Below are 19,991 nucleotides of genomic sequence, written 5' to 3' on the forward strand. Positions count from 1 at the left end.
CAATATTTTGTACAAATGCAAGCGAATTCTGAAGAAAAAAAAAACACTTTGAAGTGTTTTCAACAGAAAACACATAATTAGTGCTTCTTACCGAAAGCATTTAAGTGATTTTGAAACCCATAAACATTTTCTCTAAAAGCACTTTCAATAATTTTACAAGCACTCCCAAATAAGCTCTAATTTTTCATGTTAAACGTTGTCAAAAATGCTCTTGGTAATCTAAAGACGTTTGTATTTTTATCTAAAAGCGCTTCCAAATAGGCATACAAGAATTAAAAGCGATTTCATATAAGGGGTTCTCTCTCTTTTCCCCTTTTCACCTTTGTAAAGTGTTTTCAGTAGGACCTGAAAATGCAAGCTTAGAATATGTGCAAAATCGCTTTGACAATCACTGTACAATCCGAAACAAGGGTGAATCTACAACTGCATAAACAGGTTGAGGAACAGAGGAGGAAAATAACCCTACATTTACCCCTTCTACTTCCATAAAATTCGAACCTTTAACATTACAGGTAATTTATTCATGCTTGTCTTCTACGACATGAACCCGATCCAACGACTCTTCGAATGCTTGCAATGCTACTTTGTAATGGTCAAGAGAAATCACACCTTCCTCTACAATGTGCAAGGCACTTCTATACAACTGATTGAACCATTGCACGCGGTCGGTGGCGTCAACATTACTGGACCCTTGATCTGGAATATATAAACGCTTGTAATCCTTCTTCCATCGCGACAAAATGTACTTCGAAGGGATCTCCTCTACCCCGTTATAATTAAGCACACACAATGCATGCCGACATAAATACCCGTAAAAGTTAAAGCAGCTGCAAATGCAACGAACCTCACCTGCTGTTCTGTTGTACAGGACTTCATAATCTCTTATCTCTCGCCTATTTCCCTCGACGACAACACGCTCCTTGACCAAGAATATTATGATTGGCCCATCAACATGTAACTGTGTAGTGCTAAGACAAGAATACATCTCCTCCACTTCAAATTGGAACTTCTCGAATATTTCTCTAGTGTAAACTTTTGAAAGCTGTAACTCAAAGGAACATCTTGTTTTCAATGTGGGACTCGCGCTTCTTGACTCGATATCTGCAAGAGCTTCGTCCTTATGCTTCTTTTGGAGAGCCAGTTCATACTTATCAAGAAATTCTTTCAGTGGAGTTTGTTTGTGTACATATCTGTCAAAAAATGGACTTAAGGCTTCACCCGGACGTGCAGCCACCATTCCAGCAAAAAATGTCTCTTTCAAATAAACAGGAGCCCACCAAAACCGTTCTTCATATAAAGATCGAAGCCACTCATGATCACCGACTCCAAAACGCTGAATCATGAACCTCCAGGCTGCTTCGAATTCGATCACCTTCAGAGTTTCATAAACTGCTTTAGTCAATGCCTTCCTGATGGCATCATAGTTGCGCAACCCTCCCAGTTTTTCTGGAATTTTCTTCATGATGTGTGATAAACCAAAACGATGATGAGATCTTGGAAATACTTCTGCAATTGCACTCTGCAAAGCCTTGCACCTGTCAGTAATAATGGTTTGTGGAGAATGTCCTGATACACATGTAAGCCAAGCTTTGAACAACCAAGTATAAGATTCCGTTGTCTCCCCAGCAAGTAGAGCACAACCAAGCAATACTGCCTGGCCATGGTGATTGATCCCTACAAACGCCACAAGTGGGATGTCATACTTGTTTGACAAATATGTGTTGTCAAAGTATATCACATCACCAAAATAACCACATGCTGCCCTGCACCTAGCGTCAATCCAGAACACATTCCTTAGCAGCCCGTCATCATTAAAATCCATCAAGTAAAAGAAGTTAGGATTGGTCAACTGCATTCGGCAAAGGTAATTATAGATTGCTTGTGTATCACCTTTTTTAAGGTTCAACTGATCCGGATGATCAGAAAAAGTCCTGATATCTGCTATACTCGAATTTGAGGTCCCATTGCCCCCTGAATCTATTACAAGTGCTCGGTACAACTTAATTGTTCGTTTTTCTGCATCTGAACTTGACTGTGACTTCCTTTTAGTTCCACTTCCCATCTTGTTAATCGATTTGTACATTTTAGCACCCAGCAAATGGTTATGCTCAAGTGTAACTTCAAGTATCCTCCACCTTTTGGAGTCCACTAATCTCATCCTTAACATTGCAGGACATCCAGTTCTCGTTTCCTTCCTCAAACGGTTCACATCTTTAATTCTTTTGAAACCCTGGCTGCTGCAACAAAGCACGGCACCATACTTCTCTCTGCTGTTCCTCTTAAACCATGAATTCTTCACTCTAACACGAAATCCCACTTCCTTAGCATAGCAGTTGTAATAATTATAAGCATCATCATAAGACTCAAACTCCATTCCCACTGCAGGTGAAACAAATTCCTTTCTTCCTTCAATGACACCATTTTGAACATCTGATTCAGTCAAAACACCATCTCCATCAGTTATGATCTCATTGCACTCACCATCCGGTACTTGCTCACTGTCAAGAGAGGCTACTTCCATCTGAAAGACAAGTGAACCCTTACAAAAATCCCATATACCATTTACCAAGAAATTTAGAATAAATAGACCAACTTTCACAAAAAGAGTAAATTAATCTTTAATTTTATAAAAAATAATTGTGTAAAATTGATATCCGGCGAACATAAAACACCATCCAGCCAACAATCCAAATACAACTAATGATCAAACCATCACTAGAGCAAACAAATACGTACTCACTTTAACCGTCAAAAGTCATGTTATCACAAAATTGCTTACGAAAAGAAACTGTCAAACAAAGTTTGAAACTTTACCATAATTTTTACCAACTATATCATTCTCTATACCCAAAGGGGACTTAAAACAATCAATTTCTACCTGACAAATTTAAACTTTGTCTTCATATTATGCGAAAGCCCCATTCGCATCACACAAAACCCAGGAAAGCAAAACAATGGAAGATATGAACAAAATTTTCAATTTAATCAAATACTCAAACCAAATACATAATTAAGTCTGAGTTCAATACTCAATCCTACACTCAAAACAGCTCAAAACAACCATTTTGTCCTCTTAAACTTCAAAATTTTCAACTTTTTATCTCAATTTCTACTGAACCAAACAGAAAATTGCAAGCATACAACTCCTAAAATTCCTCCCAAAAACTTGAAGATTTTGACTCAAAATCCAAACCCTAAGAAAGCTGCGACAATAAATTCAAATTAATTAATACGAGCAATTGACAACAAAATCCTGAGCAATTGGTCGAGAGTACTTACGGGTTCGGACCGGAAAGAGAAGATCCACAAACCCGCGAGCCAACGGTTTCGCCGGTCCGCCTGTAACAAGAGCGCTGAATTACTCTGCTTCTTTTTTCACTGGTCGAAGCGAAGGAGAATTTTGTTTCTGGGGTTTGGATTCCCCTGCATTTCGTTTTCTTACACTTGGGGTGGTCTCCCCTTCATCTCAGGTGTGAAATACAAGTGGAGATGTATCTTTTAGTCTTCGACACGTCATAGCAGGGCCTAGTTAATAAAAATTCGCTTTTTTTTTTACGAGCGATATTTTACATTAAAAGGAAAGACGTCGTTTAAACTTGAGATGCTATGGGTTTGAAAAAGAAAATTTTAGAGAGTTTTAACAAAAAGGGTATGATATTATTTTTAATCAAAAGAACATTTTGCGTATGAAAAATTCATAATTAATCAAACTTTTTTCTTTATTTACTCTTATGCTATTATTTTATTGTTGCAGCGGGATCCCTAATGATGTTGACATTTCTGTCTGGAAATACATTATTTTACATAATGCTATTCAACTTATGTTAATTTGTTGTCAGCTCTTCATGCTTTCATCATGTTGTTAATGTTATGCAACACTTCTTCTGTCAAATTGTTCCAGTACTATTCATTGCCTTCTACTAGCTATGCATCTTTCTCTATCTTCTTTCACCTTATAATACATATCTTATGTTTCTCCTTTGAATTTTTGAGGCTTCCAGTATGCCTAATGATGGGCTTTTGACATACTATAAATATACATTTCTTCTTTTTCTCCTACTAATACCATATCATACCTAAAATCTTCAAACTCATCTAATACTAACATTTGGATCCCTCGAAATTTTAAAATATGTTTGTATGAAGGAGTCCACTTGTGTGGAGAGATAGGGGATAGTCTAAAAGACTCTTCATTAATCATGGCTATATGCCTAGTTTTCTCCTTATGCATATGTACATATCAATCTGGAGGACTACTAATAAAACTTATGCAAATTTCTTTCAACTTTTGTAGATAATCTCCTGCTACTTTTATAAGTTTTTCAGGAAAAAAATTCTAGTTGGGAAATATGGTTAATGAATATTTTATCAAGATAGCAAAACTCTAATAGTAAGGCTGGGGTAACCTCCACTACATTATGCCTTTTCTGATGCTCATAGCTAAAATGTCATGGTCTAAAATCTCTCATGTTAATCTTGGCTACAACTATATTAACCTCTAGTTTACAAATAAAACTCTCTGTATTATCACAAAAACATGGTGGATACATCTTTGTAATAATATTCATCCCTAGTTTTGAATCAAAGATGGACTGATACAAAGCACATTGTAATTGTAACTCTTTCATGGATTGTGATGCTTTACTCAGGATCTCATTTTGCATATCTGGTGGCATTATTCTTAATTTTGCTTTTGAAATTTCTTCTAATAGGGTATCATCTATGATTAAGTCTAAAGGTAAATTCCTAAGAAACTTTTCATATTTTTCTTGTTTTTCTTTGTCACTCAGATGCTGATACTACTCATTATTATGATGCTGTTCCATTTCAATGTCTTCTTCTAAGAGCTCAATCTTAATCTTCTATGGACTCATTAGCCTCTTAAACTATGGGTTCAATAACCTCTTTTTCTTTATTCTTATGTTGATTAATTTCTAAACCTATTTTCAATTCTCTTTTCAGAATTTACTTGCATTTTGCTGCATTCTAAAAGATTAGAATTCTTAGTTTATTTTGATAAACTTACTAAGTAATAACTCATGGTATCTAGAAATGACTTGAAAGTGGTGCTCAAGAAAATGAATATGATGCTGAATTTGATGGAAATTAAAATTAAAATTATCAAACTCTTGTTCTAAGACTCTAATTAATTTTTCATGACCTAACTTCATGCTTGGCTGTTTGATTTGGATATTCCAAAAATTATCTAAGAGAACATGTTGCTTATCAGAAAGTCCTGGTACTCTTGGTCTATATCTCATAGTTGGATTTTTGATTCCTTCAAAAATATTATCATTAAAGTTGAAAATGGATACTAGTGGTGATGCTGATTTGATTATGCTATTTTGGAATCCATTGAATGGTGGAGGTCCATGGTGCATCATTATGCTATTTAAAGATACTCTTCTGCTTTGTGGTCTTGTGCTATTTGAAGATGATGGTCCACGATATTTCATTCATGTTCGACAAATTAATCTTGATAAGATATCAGCTAATGTATTGTTATTACCTTTTATATGTTCAACAATGGTTTAAAATCATTTCCTGTAATTGAATCAACAAAATTAATCCATCTTCAGGCTACCTGTTTATTAACATGTATTTTGTTATAATGAGAAACTATATTTTGACAATATGTTCTAATAGTAAATACTTCATTATGTAAAAATAAAGTGAATGCCTCAAGTGAATTAATTATCCCTAAAATTTCTAAATCTGTTGATGGTAATCTTGACTGTACATCACTAAATGTTCCTGATGAATATCTACAAACTTGTTCGTCATACTTTGGTGACTCTTTGTGCTTTTTCTGGTATAGTATACATGCATATCCTAATGATGAAGCATATGTTTCAACTTGTTTGTAACTATCATCTAATGGTAATGTTAATGGCTTAAGTTAAGTAATTTCTTTCTTTATATTTTGAACTAATTTAATATTTTCATTATTAAAATATTTTTGTCCTGTTTTGCTAGTTTTACTATGCAATACTGCTATTTTTTTTTCCTAAATCAGGGATAAAATTTATTGCATAATTCAACAATCCTAAAAATGCTTGTAATTATTTTTTATCTTCTAACTTATCTGGAAATTCTAAGATATTTTTAGCTATATGATCTTATAATTGTATTGTACTTGACTTGATATACATTCCTAAAAATTCTATATCTTACTTTTCTAATGCTATTTTATTTTTGCTAATCACAATTCCATTATTGATAAATTCTTGTAAAACTATCTCTAAATGCTTTCTATGTTCATTTCTATTCTTACTATGTACTAAAATATCGTCTACATTAACACTACAAAAATTACCATATTTCTTGAAAATTTGATCCATCTTTGAAAGATTGATGGAGCATTTTAAAGTCCAAATGGCATAACAAGCCACTCAAAATGTCATTCTGGACATGTAAAAGCAGTTTACTCAATTGATTCTTCTACTAATTGTATTTGCTAAAATCCTGATTTACAATCAAATTTATTAAAATATTTACTTTCTTGAATTTTATTTATAAGTTCATCCTTATTTGATAACTTATAACTATCTTCATATGTATTATTATTTAATCTCTTGTAATTATAAACTATTCCAGCCTTACCTCTCTTTAGTTCTGAATGTTTTCTCACAATAAATGTTGCCGATCTATGTCTAGACTTAGATGGTCTAATTACTTTTAAATTTAACAACTCTTTTATTTGCTGCTCAAACTCTTATTTATCTAATAAACTACAAGGCATGTCAACTGTCTTTATGGTTAAATCTGGATTAATTATATCTGATTTTGCTAGTATTTTATTTTTACTCCAATGTAACTGTAGGTTTCTCCTATAATTCTAGTTTGTTCTGCTAATGGTAATAATTCTTCTAAACTCTTAGGTTTATGTAACTGTAATATTTCTATATAGGTTCATTCTTTTAAAATCGGATATTCATGTTCAAATATTTCTTCATCAAACTTTTCTATATTATTATACCCATCATTTTCTTTTGAGTTTTCTAAATAATAATTATCTTGACTACTAGATTATTCTATATTTATGCTTTTGTATGCTTCTACAATATTACTTTGATCAGTTATTGTAATGCCTCTTTTGAAAAATGTTATGTTAGGATTCATAAATAAAAAACCTTGTAAACTTTTCAAAAAATTTAAACCTAAAATGAATGGGTATGATCCTACTGGTGAAACAAATGTTAATGGTAAATTAAATTGTTGTTTTTCTACTTTAATAGACTCATTATTAATACAATGTGTTAAATAAACTGGTTTCTCATCAAACTGTGCTATTCTCACTGATTTTGCTAATTTTTGTTTATATTTTTCTGGTACTAACTATTCTCTTAAGACACTCTTTGTACTCCATGTATCTATCATAGCTGTTGTTTGTATTTTGTGTTCTTTTGCTAATTCTATTTCATAATTTATGGTAATCAAAGAACTATTTTTTTGGTTTTTCTATACTATGAAAAGTATATCCTAATATTTCAGTACTTTCTTATGATTCTATTGAATTAATTTCAAATAACTTATTACTATAATACTTTTCACACAATATTGAATATGTATTATTGTATTTATTTGCAACTAATTTACTACACTTATGAAATTTTTCTGATCAACCTAAATTAATGTATTTGTACTATTCTTCATGTTGTTTTTCTATGAATGCACACATATATTCTTCTAAATCACTATTTAAACTACTTGAATCTTCTGAGTCTGAATCTATCATATTTATACTTTCAATACTATAAATACTTGCATTATCACTTAAGTCATCTAAACTATATATTGACTGTATATCTTTATCTTCTTCTAACTTAAACAACTCCATCAAATGTACTTTTTCTCTCAAATGTTTTCCTAATTTTGGACATTTAGGTCTAATGTGTCCAACTTCTCCACATGAATAATATTTACAACTACTCTTATTTTTTGGCGTTTTATATTTTCTAATTCAAGGTCTGCCACTTCTTTTCCTAAATTGTTTTGGAATGCATTTTCTCTTCCTATATGTTCTTGAAGGTCTTATGCTAAAGTTCTTATACTGTTTGTATAGTTTGTATGACTTATATTTCTTTTTGTATATTTTTTGTACATATTTTTCTTATGACAACCATACTGTTGTGGTAAATCTATATTTTTACAACTCATGTAAAATTGCTTCCTAATTTGTTTCTTAACTTTTATTTGACTACACTCTTGTCTAAGTATATCATATACATGTAATTCTAGGTCCTATTGCAATATCATTTTTCTTTGGATGCTTTTGCCATTTATTCCAAATCTTTTATCCTATTAGTCATTTTATTTTTGTCATATAAGTATCTAATAAATATCACTAATTCTACTTGTTCTTCTTAAATATTTAAAGAAATTTATAGTATAATCAGCTATATACTGTAAATCACAAATTTGTAATTGTTCTAAATTTCTAATTGCTCTGATTTGTTTTTGTTCGCTTCTGTAATATAACTTATTATGATCCAAAAATTTTTGTTTAATCAAAGTAACAAAACCATCAATATTAAAATGTGTTTTAGCTACCTGATGCTGTTCTGGATTTTGAACTTTCCATGACTGAAAATAACAAAAAACTAAACCATCTAAAGTATGCTCTAAGTAATCTAACATATTTTGTGAATTATTAAAATCTAACATTAATACTGCATGTATGCAATACTTCTCCCATCTCTCAATAGTTCTTTCCCAATCTTGTGGATCTACATTATCTAAATTTAATATATTTCCTGCTATATTAATTTGTTCTAACCCTCTCAAATATGGAATCCTATTTTCTCTAGGTGGTTTTATCATACTTTCTTCTATGTAATCTACTCTTGCTTTTTCATTATATTGTTCATTTGTTGGTCTAAAAAATTGTTGATCAGTTCTACCCTGTATCATGGATTTTTTACTCCTGATGTACTACTTTCTTCTGCTGGATTATGTTCTGCTTTCAATTCTAATAAATTATTATATTCTTTTGGTCCTAAAATATGTTTTACTCCTATTTCTAAGATTAATTTTTTCATCTCTTCATCTGAAATTCTATGTTGTCCTAAATCATATGTCTTATATTTTTCTAAATATTGTTCTTCATCTAAATGATTAATACCTTCTATAAGCTTATCTACAATATGATCAAAATTTTGCTCAACTAAATTAATATCTAAATTATCAAAAGTCATATGAATACTCTCATTTTCAATTTCACTTTCATCCTCTTCTATTTTTTCTAGTTGTTTGTAATTACTAAATCTGATTGTTGCTTTACCTGTACTAGTTTCATATATTTGTACTCTATCTGGTTGTTTATTTCTTGTTACTTGTAAATTAAGTAAGGTTTACTGAGTTTCTTCTAAAAAGTTATTATCTACGGGTTTTGCTTCTATCATATTTACATGTTTACTATCAAATGTTTGAACTAAATTTTGAAATTCTAAATTAAACTTATGATTATATTTATCAAATACTATACCAATATACATTAAGCTAATACACAAAATTTTATACTCTCCTTTCATATTATAATTTTTTGTTTTTATGCTCACTTTAATATATTTACTAAATTCATTAATTGTCATAACATAATTTGGAATACATACTATGACTGCTAAGTTTGAACTTAAATCTATTTCAGTTGTTGCTATTGCTGCTTGTTGGTGATTATCCCATCTATCATCATATATGTATACTAAAGCTTTTGTGCCTACTTGTGCTCTGTTTAATCATGCTATTCCAATTAATATTGTTCCTATTTGAATTTGACTGAAATGTGATTTTCTTAAATGAGTAACTGCTTCTTTACTAATTAAATTGAGTGTAACTTCTTTATCAATACAACTAATTTCATGTTGACGATACTATTTACTGCTTCTATTTTCAAATAAACCTAATTAATACAAATTATATTTAATTTTTTGTGTTCTCTCAAAACCTCTTCTAATAAATTCTTGTGCTTCTTCTTCATCTGGGTAAATATCTTCAGCTCTAACTACTTCTTTTCCTTTTCACCTAATGAGTTCCATTTTCTATTATCAAAATGATTTATCTTAGGTCTTCTAATATGATTATTTGCACTTAAAGTTAAATTTTCTAATTTTTCTAACAAAGATGGTGGAAGTGATGAAATGCTTTATGTAAAACTTGGTTTATTTCTACTATTTGTTCTTCAACTTGATCTAATTTCTTAGCGAAACTTAAAATTAATTGAATAAAAAAAAGGTCGTACCCAGTGCACAAGGCTCCCGATTTACGCAGGGTCTGGGAGAGGTGAATGTCGGCTAGCCTTACCCCCATTTATGGAGAGGCTGCCCCCATTTATTGTGTTGAAAAATCTGTTAAACCTACTAGTTCTTTATCTAACTTATTAATTTCTTTCAAAGCTTGGATATATTTTCTGCTAGTTCTAGAATCAGTCATTAAACTAATAATCTATCTATTTTATTATTCAACTTATCTACTTATTCACTCAAATATTTTTGCACTAATTGAATTTTTTGAACTTCTAATTTTAACTGCTCAACTATTTCTAATGATCTAAATTCTACTTGATTAAGCTTACCACCTATGAGGTCAATAAATCTTTTATCTCTCTTTTGCTAGGAAACCTTTGAATATTTTTATTATTATCTTCTAACTGAGATGTAATATAATCTAAATTTTGTCTAATTGTTTTTATGGAATTTTTCTGAAAATGCTCTAACAACTAGTTTAGCAAATGATTATGCTTATTATTTTCTAATTTTATATTTTTTGCTTGACTAATAATAAGATCTATAATACTATTGGCTTGTGGATTTTCTTCACTATGCAAAATATGATTATGCTTTCTCAATGGAAAATAACAAACTAAACTATTTTAGTCTCAGGTTATCTTTCTTTTTTGAGGTTCACTAATTTCTAAATTAATGTAATCTATCATAAACTACAGTCTACCTTTCTCTAAAGTGACGGCTAACTGGCTTCTTAGAAACTCTCTTTCTTCTCTCAGGGTCTCTAAAACTTAATCTGTTGCTCTTTTTGCTTCTAAAACTTTATGATACATTTCTGAATTATTATATTTATTAATAAATGAAGGATGTTCAAGATAACAAAGATAAAACTTTTGCTTCTTCAATGTCCTGCTAATTCTTTTAGATATGTATGCTAATCTTCTCTTTATGCTAGTTATAGTTGGATGTCTGGGGCAATAAATACCTGGTGGTTGTGGTTGACAAGGTCTACAAGGACAATAATATATGTTGTTCATACAAAATAAACAAGTGTGATATCAGTTGTGTCAATGACTTTCGTCCTTAAGGTACTTTACTATTATAATTATACTATTAAAATGCTAAACTTGGCTCTGATACCAAATTCAGATAGCAGACCCGGTTAAATAGTCGAATGAATATTATAACAAACTAGACATAAAACCTTGCATATGGAACTCGACATGTTTCAGCATGACGACCACTCACAATACAAGTATAAGGCCTTAACGGCTGAACTCAGAGGTACCCTGATTAATGTCCAGTTATTTATATGGCAAGCATTCAACTATAACAGAGTGCTCGAATAAAGTAAGATCCTCAATTTAGCAGGTTAATAATATAACTACAATAGTGTTTCCCTGTTTTGGACTAGAAGTTTAATTAAACAAACACACTAAATAAAGAAAAAAAAAACTTACTTAAGACTTGGAGATTGCTTAAATCTGTACACTTGAACTTTTATTGATATATAGAATGTTTACAAAGAGAAGTGTTTACAAAGAAATGTCTACAAAGGATGTTAGGAGGGTTTTGGATGCTTGAGTGTATGAGGATTGAAGGATGGTGTGAGTATGGTGTGTCTCTGCTGAGCTGTTTCGTGTTCTGCATGGGAGGAAAAACTCCCTTATATACAAAACCAAATTTCTAAACAACAAAATAACTTTTCATCTATTTACAACTTTTTAAATAGTGACAACACACTGTTTTTGAAAGCTGTCAGCACTGTTTCTGAAAGCTGGCTGACTTGTCTTTGCTTTAATGAAGGTCATGTGAATCAATGTTGTCTTGGCTGCTGCAATGTTTACCACCTTAACTTTTGCATTCAAATGTTTTCAGAAAGTGTCAGTCTTCCTTTTTCCTCTTTTGGATGTATTCTTTGGTGAAGAGCACGTGAACTTTATTGAATATCTGGCCAATTTTGTATAGATGTTTGAAGGGTAGCATCGACAATTTTGAAAACTTTTGTCCTGATGATTAAAAGGAAACTTTTTTGGGGCTTTTGGTTAGTTTTCCCAAAATTTTAACCACCAATAAGTTTTTCTTTCCTTTCATGACATCAATCTCCGCCAAACAAAAGTAAAAAATCAAGGCTTCAAAGCAATTAGGTAAAAAAAAAAAATGTTTATCACAAATAGTCTTTTATATTTTAAGCAAGCAAAACCTACGGGGGTTGTACAGTACGTAAAAAATACATTAAAAGTTTGGTTGGGCTTTTTCTGTTCAACCCTCCTCCACTTTTTAGTTTAATAAATTAGTTTAGAATATCGCTTGTAATCCAAAGAAAAAGAAAAAAAGTAAATGCAAGAGTAATTTGGTGCTTGTAGGCAAATAATTCACTTTTGCCAATCAATAGAATTTTTTAGCAAATGCGAACTTTTTTTTGTTATAAGAACTATTTTCATTTCTATTATTTGGAACATTATTTTTTTTTCAAAATAAAAATAAATAGATGGATAACAAGAGAAGCAGCAAAGGTAATGATCCAACAACAATCCACAACAATCCTCAATCTTCAATATACAAGGGTTCAAAAGAGTAGTACCACAATCTTCAAATTACAACGGAAGAAGCTAAGAAGAGTGCAGAGACGAAGAAACGTCAGCTCAACTACCTTACAGAAACGTCTAAAGCCCTTCTTCGAGTTACGCTAAGCGTGAAGGAGGATCAGGAAGAAGTGTAGGATTATGGTAGGCAATCGTTTGATCCATTCTAATGCAACGTAAAAGGAAAGAGAGAAAGAAACATCTAGTCTAAGATTCTGCACCTTGTGTTTATGGTATATCGCCTTCAATACTGTTAAACGACTTCTTCCATATCTTCTAGCACGTTTGCCAAAATCACCTGCTGTATATAACATAGGGTTAGCATTGTAGCTGAAAAATTAATCACTCATCAATCCAAATACATATTTTAAGTTCTGAGTTCAACAATTTGATGATGATTCTTTTCTGGAGTAGAAAGTAAAACTTGGAGATTACTTGAATCTGTACACTTGAATTTTTATTGATATATAGTATGTTTACAAAGAGAAGTGTTTACAAAGAAATGTCTACAAAGGATGCTAAGAAGGTTTTGGATACTTGAGTGTATAAGGATTAAAGGATGGTGTGTCTCTGCTGAGTTGTTTCGTGTTCTGCATGGGAGGAAAAGCTCCCTTATATACAAAACCAAATTCCTAAACAACAAAATAATTTTTCATATATTTACAACTTTTTAAATAGTTGCACACTGTTTCTAAAAGCTGGTTAACTTGTCTTTTCTTTAATGAAGGTCATGTGAATCCATGTTATCTTGGCTGCTGCAATGTTTGCCACTTTAACTTTTACATTCAAATGTTTTTTGAAAGTGTCAGTCCTCATTTTTCTTCTTTTAGATGTATTCTTTGGTGAAGACCATGTGAATTTTACTGAATACTTGGCCAATTTTGTACAGATGTTTGAAGGGTAGCATCGGTATTTTTGAAAACTTTTGTCCTGATGATTAAAAGGAAACTTTTTAGGGCTTTTGGTTAGTTTTCCCACAATTTTAACCACCAATAAGTTTTTCTTTCCTTTCATGGCATCAATTTCCTCCAAACAAAAATAAAAAATCAAGGCTTCAAAGCAATTAGGTAAAAAAAAAATAGTTTTTATCACAAATAGTCTTTTAGATTTTAAGCATGCGAAACCTACGGGAGTTGTACAGTGCGTAAAAAATACATTAAAAGTTTGGTTGTGTTATAAATATGTAAAAGTTAGAGGGATAACCTTTTTAGTGAATGGAGCGAAGCAGGTGTAAAATTTCACACTGAAACGATAGCACAAGAGGATAACAAATAAAGATGGAGGAAGAGATGTTGTTATTGATCTTTCTTTCTTTCTGTATATTTTGATTGCAGTCGAGTGCTCTATTTATAGAGCAACTCGTATTATTACATTTTGAAACTTACAACCCTCAACTTTGAAAATACGTTCTTTTTTGTTTCCCAAGTCGATTCCAATTTTTATGGGCATTGAAAAGGTGTGTGTATAACAATGCCAATGTTGAAAACCAATCTGTGAGGGCATTGAAAAACTTTACCAAAGGCACTGTGGGCATTCACTACCCACCATCATTTTCAACACTCTTCCTTGGATGCATACATATCAACATCAGTTGCCTTATTAAAACATTGCTTGGAAAAACCCAGTGGGAAAAAATCATAGCGAAAGAAAAAGAGTACAACTTTACTTGGATTGTTGATGTAGTGTTAAATATGCTTATGTTGCCTCGTTAAAACATTGATAGGAAAAACCCAATGGGAAAAATCCTAATTGAAGGAAAAAAAGTACAACATACATGTATCATGGATGCTCCCCCTGATATATATCTCCCCTGATTCCGCCTTCTCCAAATATAGCTGTTTGGTAAGTCGATGTAATCCGATACTTTGCACTAACTTCTGAAACGTGCATTTTGGTAGAGATTTGGTGAACAAATCTGCCATATTTTCATTAGAACGGATTTGTTTGACTTCAATAACTTTAGCCTTTTGGAGCTCATATGCATTGAAAAACTTGGGAGATATGTGTTTAGTCTAATCACCCTTGATGAATCTTTCCTTCATTTGGGCAACACAGGCTGCATTATCTTCATGAATGACAGTTGGAGTGTTTGTCTTTGAAGTTAGACCACATGAATTCCGGATATGATGGATCATTGATCTTAACCAAGAACATTCACGACTTGTTTCATGTAAATCAAGTATTTCTGAATGATTTAAAGATGTAGCAACTAATGTTTGCTTTGTTGAGCGCCATGAGATTGCTATATCTCAATTCTTAAACACATATCCAGTTTGTGAGTGAGCTTTATGCGGATCAGAGAGGAAACCAGCATCTGCATATCCAACAAGGACTTGGTCATTTGTGGAGTTCTTTGAGTAGAAGAGACCCATGTCTGTTGTCCCACGAAGGTATTGCAATACATCTTTGACACCCTTCCAATTACGGATTGTTAGAGCAGAGCTATACTTGGCTAACAAGTTGACTGAAAAAGCTATATTTGGTCTAGTACATTGTGCTAAATACAACAAAGCACCTACTGCACTCAGATATGGTGCTTCTGGACCAAGGATCATTTCATCATCTTTTTTTGGACCGAATGGATCTTTCTTAATGTCCAGAGAACGAACGAACATTGGCGTGTTGAGTGGATAAGCTTTGTCCATGCCAAATCGCTTCAGGATTTTTTCAATATAAGCTGATTGGTGGACCAAAATTCCACTAGCACAATGTTCAATCTGCAGGCCGAGACAAAATTTCGTTTTTCCAAGGTCTTTCATTTCAAATTCGATTTTTAGATATTCAGCTGTTTTATTTAACTCTTCAGGAGTTCCAACTAGGTACATATCATCGACATATACTGCCACTATAGCAAATCCAGAGTTGGATTTCTTAATGAACACACAATGGCAAATGACATTGTTGATGTATCCTTCTTTGATCAAATACTCATTGAGACGATTATACCACATTCGTCCAGATTGTTTTAGCCTATACAATGATCGCCTTAATTTGATCGAGAGCATACCTCGTGGTTTGTTACTTGTTTCAGGCAACTTAAGTCCTTATGGGACTTTCATATACATGTCAGTATCTAATTCTCCATATAGATACGCGGTGATGACATCCATAAGTCGCATGTCAAGTTTTTCTAAAACCACTAAACTTATTAAGTAACGAAACGTAATTGCGTCCATTACATGAGAGTATGTCTCCTCATAATCAATTCCAGGTCTTTGCGAAAAACCTTGTGCAACGAATCATGCTTTATATCTTGCAATCTTGTTTTTCTCATTGCATTTCCTTGTGAATACCCATTTGTAATCCACAGGGTTTACACCAGGCGGGGTTTGGACTACTGGTCCAAAAACATATCGCCTTTCCAAGGAATTTAATTCTGCCTGGATTGCATCTTTCCACTTAGGCCAATCTTATCTCTGTTTATAATCATCAACAGAGCAGGGCTCAATATTATCACTTAATATGATTTTAGTGGCTACTGCGAATGCGAACATATCGTCGATGATTATTTCATTCTGATCTCACAATTCATTAGTACATGCATAATTTATGGAGATTTCTTTGCTCTTATGTACTGGTGTTTCTTCAGGGACATGTGTCTCATCAAGGACATTTTCTACTTTTGGAAGTCTAGAATCATGAATTGTAGATTTGTCATTCATTCTCTTTTTCTGAATGATTTCATTTGGATTCAGTTGTACCCTTGTCTTTCGCTTTCAAGGGGCTGAATCTTTTGAACCTGGGGGTCTACCACGCTTCAGGCGTGCACCAGATGAATCAATCGCAGCCACTTTATTTTGTTCAACATGGACATCAATCCTTGCAGGTGCATTTGCAGTTGGTATATGTGATTTTGTCACTTTCATAGCATCATTAAATGCATCTGGCATTTGATTGGAAATGCTTTGAAGATGAACGATTCGTTTCACTTCATTTTCACATTAAGTGCTACATGGATCAAAATGAGACAACGTGGGAACAACCCATGTCAGCTCTTTTCGTTCTTCTGGAACGATCTTTTCTCCCCATAATGACGGGAATACTGTCTCATCAAAGTGACAATTAGCAAAACGAGTTGTAAACATATCACCTGTCAAGGGTTCCAAATATCTAATGATAGATGGTGAATCAAAACCCACATAAATTCCCAGTCTACGCTGAGGGTCCCATTTTAGTGCATTGCCAGGGTGCAATAGGCACATAAACAGCATAACCAAAAACTCGTAAATGTGAAATGTTTGGTTGATGCCCAAACATGAGTTGTACTGAGGAGTATTGGTGGTTAGCTATAGGTCTCAATCGAACCAATGATGCAGCATGTAAGATGGCATGTCCCCATGCAAAAAATGGCAATTGTATTTTCATAAGCAGAGTACGGGTTATTAACTGAAGCTGCTTGATCAATGCTTCTGCTAAACTATGGACATGAGGAACAAGGTGTTCAACATCGATGCCCAATGTCATGCAGTAATCATCAAAGGTTTGAGATGTAAATTCACCAACGTTATCAAGTCGGATTGACTTAATAGGATAATTTGGGAACTGTGCTTGTAACTTAGTTATCTGAGCAAGAAGTCTCGCAAAAGCTACATTCCAAGTAGACAAGAGACAAACATGTGACCATCGGGTAGATGCATAAACCAAAACCATAAAATATCGAAATGATCCATAGGATGGTTGAATAGGTCCACAAATATCCCTTTGAATTTTTTGCAGAAATGATGGGGATTCAGCATCAACCTTTAGTTGTGATGGTCTAATTACCAATTTCCCTTAAGAACAAGCCTTGCAAGGGTTGTCATTTGAGATAGCAATGTGTCTGCTCAATAATGGATGTCCATTATAGTTGGTAATGATCTTACTTATCATGGTAGATCCTAGGTGACCCAGACGGTCATGCTAAAGCATGTAAACTTTTGAATCAATGAACTTCTGGTTCATGATAGTATGTGATTCAACTATCTTTATATATGTATAATAAAATTCACTCGACAAACTATGCAACTTCTCCAATATACGCTTCTGGGTATCATTGGAGGTAATGCATAGATACTCCACATTTTCTGCACTTTTCGTTTCAATGTGGTATCCATTTAAACGTATGTCTTTGAAACTTAACAAATTTTGAGTAGATTGAGTAGTGTACAACGCATTCTGTATGGACAATATTGTTCCACTTGGTAACATAATTTGGGCTTTCTCTGAGCCTTCAATTACATCTGAAAGTCCTGATATTGTTGTTACCCTTACTTTTGTAAGCATCAATCTTGAGAAATATTTTCGATCTCGAAGTATTGTATGCGTAGTTGCGCAGTCTGCAAGACAAATGTCTTCGCCATATCTCATGTTTTGAGAATGACCATAGTTTTTATCCATGCTTTCTGAGTAAGGGAATCAGAGTTAAAAGCAAGTTATAACAAGAAATTTACATGCCATTTTTATTGAATCTGAAATGCTAGTTTTAAACTACAAGTTCAGCATAATAAAAGTACATCAAATATAAACGATTTAGTTGGATCGGTATACTTCATTCCCCATTTCCACAATGAAGTCTGAAACATCTAGGTGGGTTATGTTCAACTGTCCTGATAAGTCACACACTGGATCAGGTATATCTATTGGTTTAACCTGGTCAAGAAAATTGGTCTCGACACCTTTCTCCTTGAGGGAGGCTTGATACAGATCCACCAGATGTTTTGGGGTACGACAAGTACGCCCCCAATGCCCATTGCCACCACACCTATGACAGGCTCCTTTAGAGTTCCTGGGAGCATTGTTCATGTGAGTTTTGCCTTTGTGGCGACTCATAATTTTAAAGCTCGGGCCTGAATTATGCCTTGGAACCTGGTTGTGAAACTGACCACCATGGTTCTTGCCTTTCCTGTTCCACCGACCTCACTTGTGGCTACGTCCTCGTTTATGATTATCGCCACCAGAGGATATGGCATTCACTTCGAGGGAAACAACATTCACTTCTGGGAATGGTACAGATCCAGTAGGTCTGGAATGATGATTTTTCATCAGGAGCTCATTGTTCTGTTCAGCTACTAGGAGCACAGATATCAGCTGGTTGTATTCAGTGAAGCCTTGTGCTCTATACTACTGCTGCAGGAGCACGTTAGATGCATGAAATGTGCTGAAAGTCTTTTCCATCAAATTTTTCTCAGTAATAGTATCCCCACAGAGCTTCATCTGAGAGGTAATTCTGAATAACGCAGAATTGTACTCTGTCACTGACTTGAAATCCTGGATCCTTAGGTGAGTCCACTCATAGCGAGCTCTTGGAAGAATCACCGTTGTCTGATGATTGTATCTGCTTCTCAAGGCCTGCCAGAGAGCTAACAGATCTTCAACCGTTAAGTACTCGCTCTTTAGTCCCTCATCAAGATGGCGACGAATAAAGATCATGGCATTCGCCCGATCTTGAAAGGATGAGCTTTTCTCTTCCCTGATGGCATCTCCAAGATTCCCTGCTTCCATATGGATCTTGGTATCCAGTACCCAGGTAAGGTAATTTTTCCCGGTAATGTTCAGGGCAGAATATTCAAGCTTCGCCATTTTCTTTTCTGAAAGAAAAATGAGATGTGTAAGAAGTTGCAACAATATGTATTCCTGGAGGAATATAGTGTTAGAACTTCTTCTTACAAATTTTTCATTTTGATCTTCAGGCCAAAATGATAAGCACTCAAAACTTCTAGCTCGAGATTTTCAGGGTGAATGAGGAGGGCGATTGTAATGCACCATTCTCATTGAAATAATATAACATAGGATGAACAATTATTCTGCACCACTCCAGTAGCAGGAAAAATTTAAATATGCAGAGTAGGATAGGCGATTATACCGCTCCACCTAAAATTGCAATGAAATTAAACAGCAAGCAAATTTAAATATGCACGGTAGGATGGGTGAAAATACCACTCCACCTAAAATTGTAGTAAAATTAGATCTACAATCCAAGATAGGCGATGATACTGCACCATCTTGGATCGCAGTAATATTAAATTTTCAGTTCAAGATGAGCGATTGTACCGTATCATCTTGGATTGCAATAAAATTAACATAAATAAATACTGGGTTAATAATCAATATCTACACCAAACAAGAAATCAAAGATGTATGTAACTGTTAGGTTGAGAACTAGAAGCAGACATGGAGCAAACGGTTCATCGCGAGGGTATATTGC

The 19,991-nt window shown here is 33.4% G+C and overlaps 2 protein-coding genes across 3 annotated transcripts; both read right to left on the reverse strand.

The window, feature by feature from the left end:
• Nucleotides 1–365: 365 nt before the first annotated feature.
• On the reverse strand, nucleotides 366–3,510 carry LOC114822473 (protein FAR1-RELATED SEQUENCE 6-like). Of its 2 annotated transcripts, none has more exons than XM_029096846.2 (2): nucleotides 3,280–3,510; nucleotides 366–2,521 (listed from the first exon to the last, which is right to left on the reverse strand). In XM_029096846.2, exon 2 carries the CDS (start codon nucleotides 2,519–2,521, stop codon nucleotides 518–520), a length of 2,004 nt encoding a protein of 667 aa, XP_028952679.2. In that variant the 5' UTR covers nucleotides 3,280–3,510; the 3' UTR covers nucleotides 366–517. The 2 variants fall into 2 exon arrangements, with proteins under 2 accessions (XP_028952679.2, XP_070673391.1); XM_070817290.1 differs by having other exon boundaries at nucleotides 366–2,430; nucleotides 3,280–3,446.
• Nucleotides 3,511–18,907: 15,397 nt separating this feature from the next.
• On the reverse strand, nucleotides 18,908–19,366 carry LOC139193435 (uncharacterized). Its single transcript, XM_070816456.1, has 2 exons — nucleotides 19,103–19,366; nucleotides 18,908–19,000 (listed from the first exon to the last, which is right to left on the reverse strand). The coding sequence occupies exons 1-2, from the start codon at nucleotides 19,364–19,366 to the stop codon at nucleotides 18,908–18,910; spliced, it is 357 nt and encodes a 118-aa protein (XP_070672557.1).
• Between the last annotated feature and the right edge of the window lie 625 nt (nucleotides 19,367–19,991).

The sequence above is a fragment of the Malus domestica genome, chromosome 17 (assembly GCF_042453785.1).
Source record: "Malus domestica chromosome 17, GDT2T_hap1".
NCBI classification, from domain to species: Eukaryota; Viridiplantae; Streptophyta; class Magnoliopsida; order Rosales; family Rosaceae; genus Malus; species Malus domestica.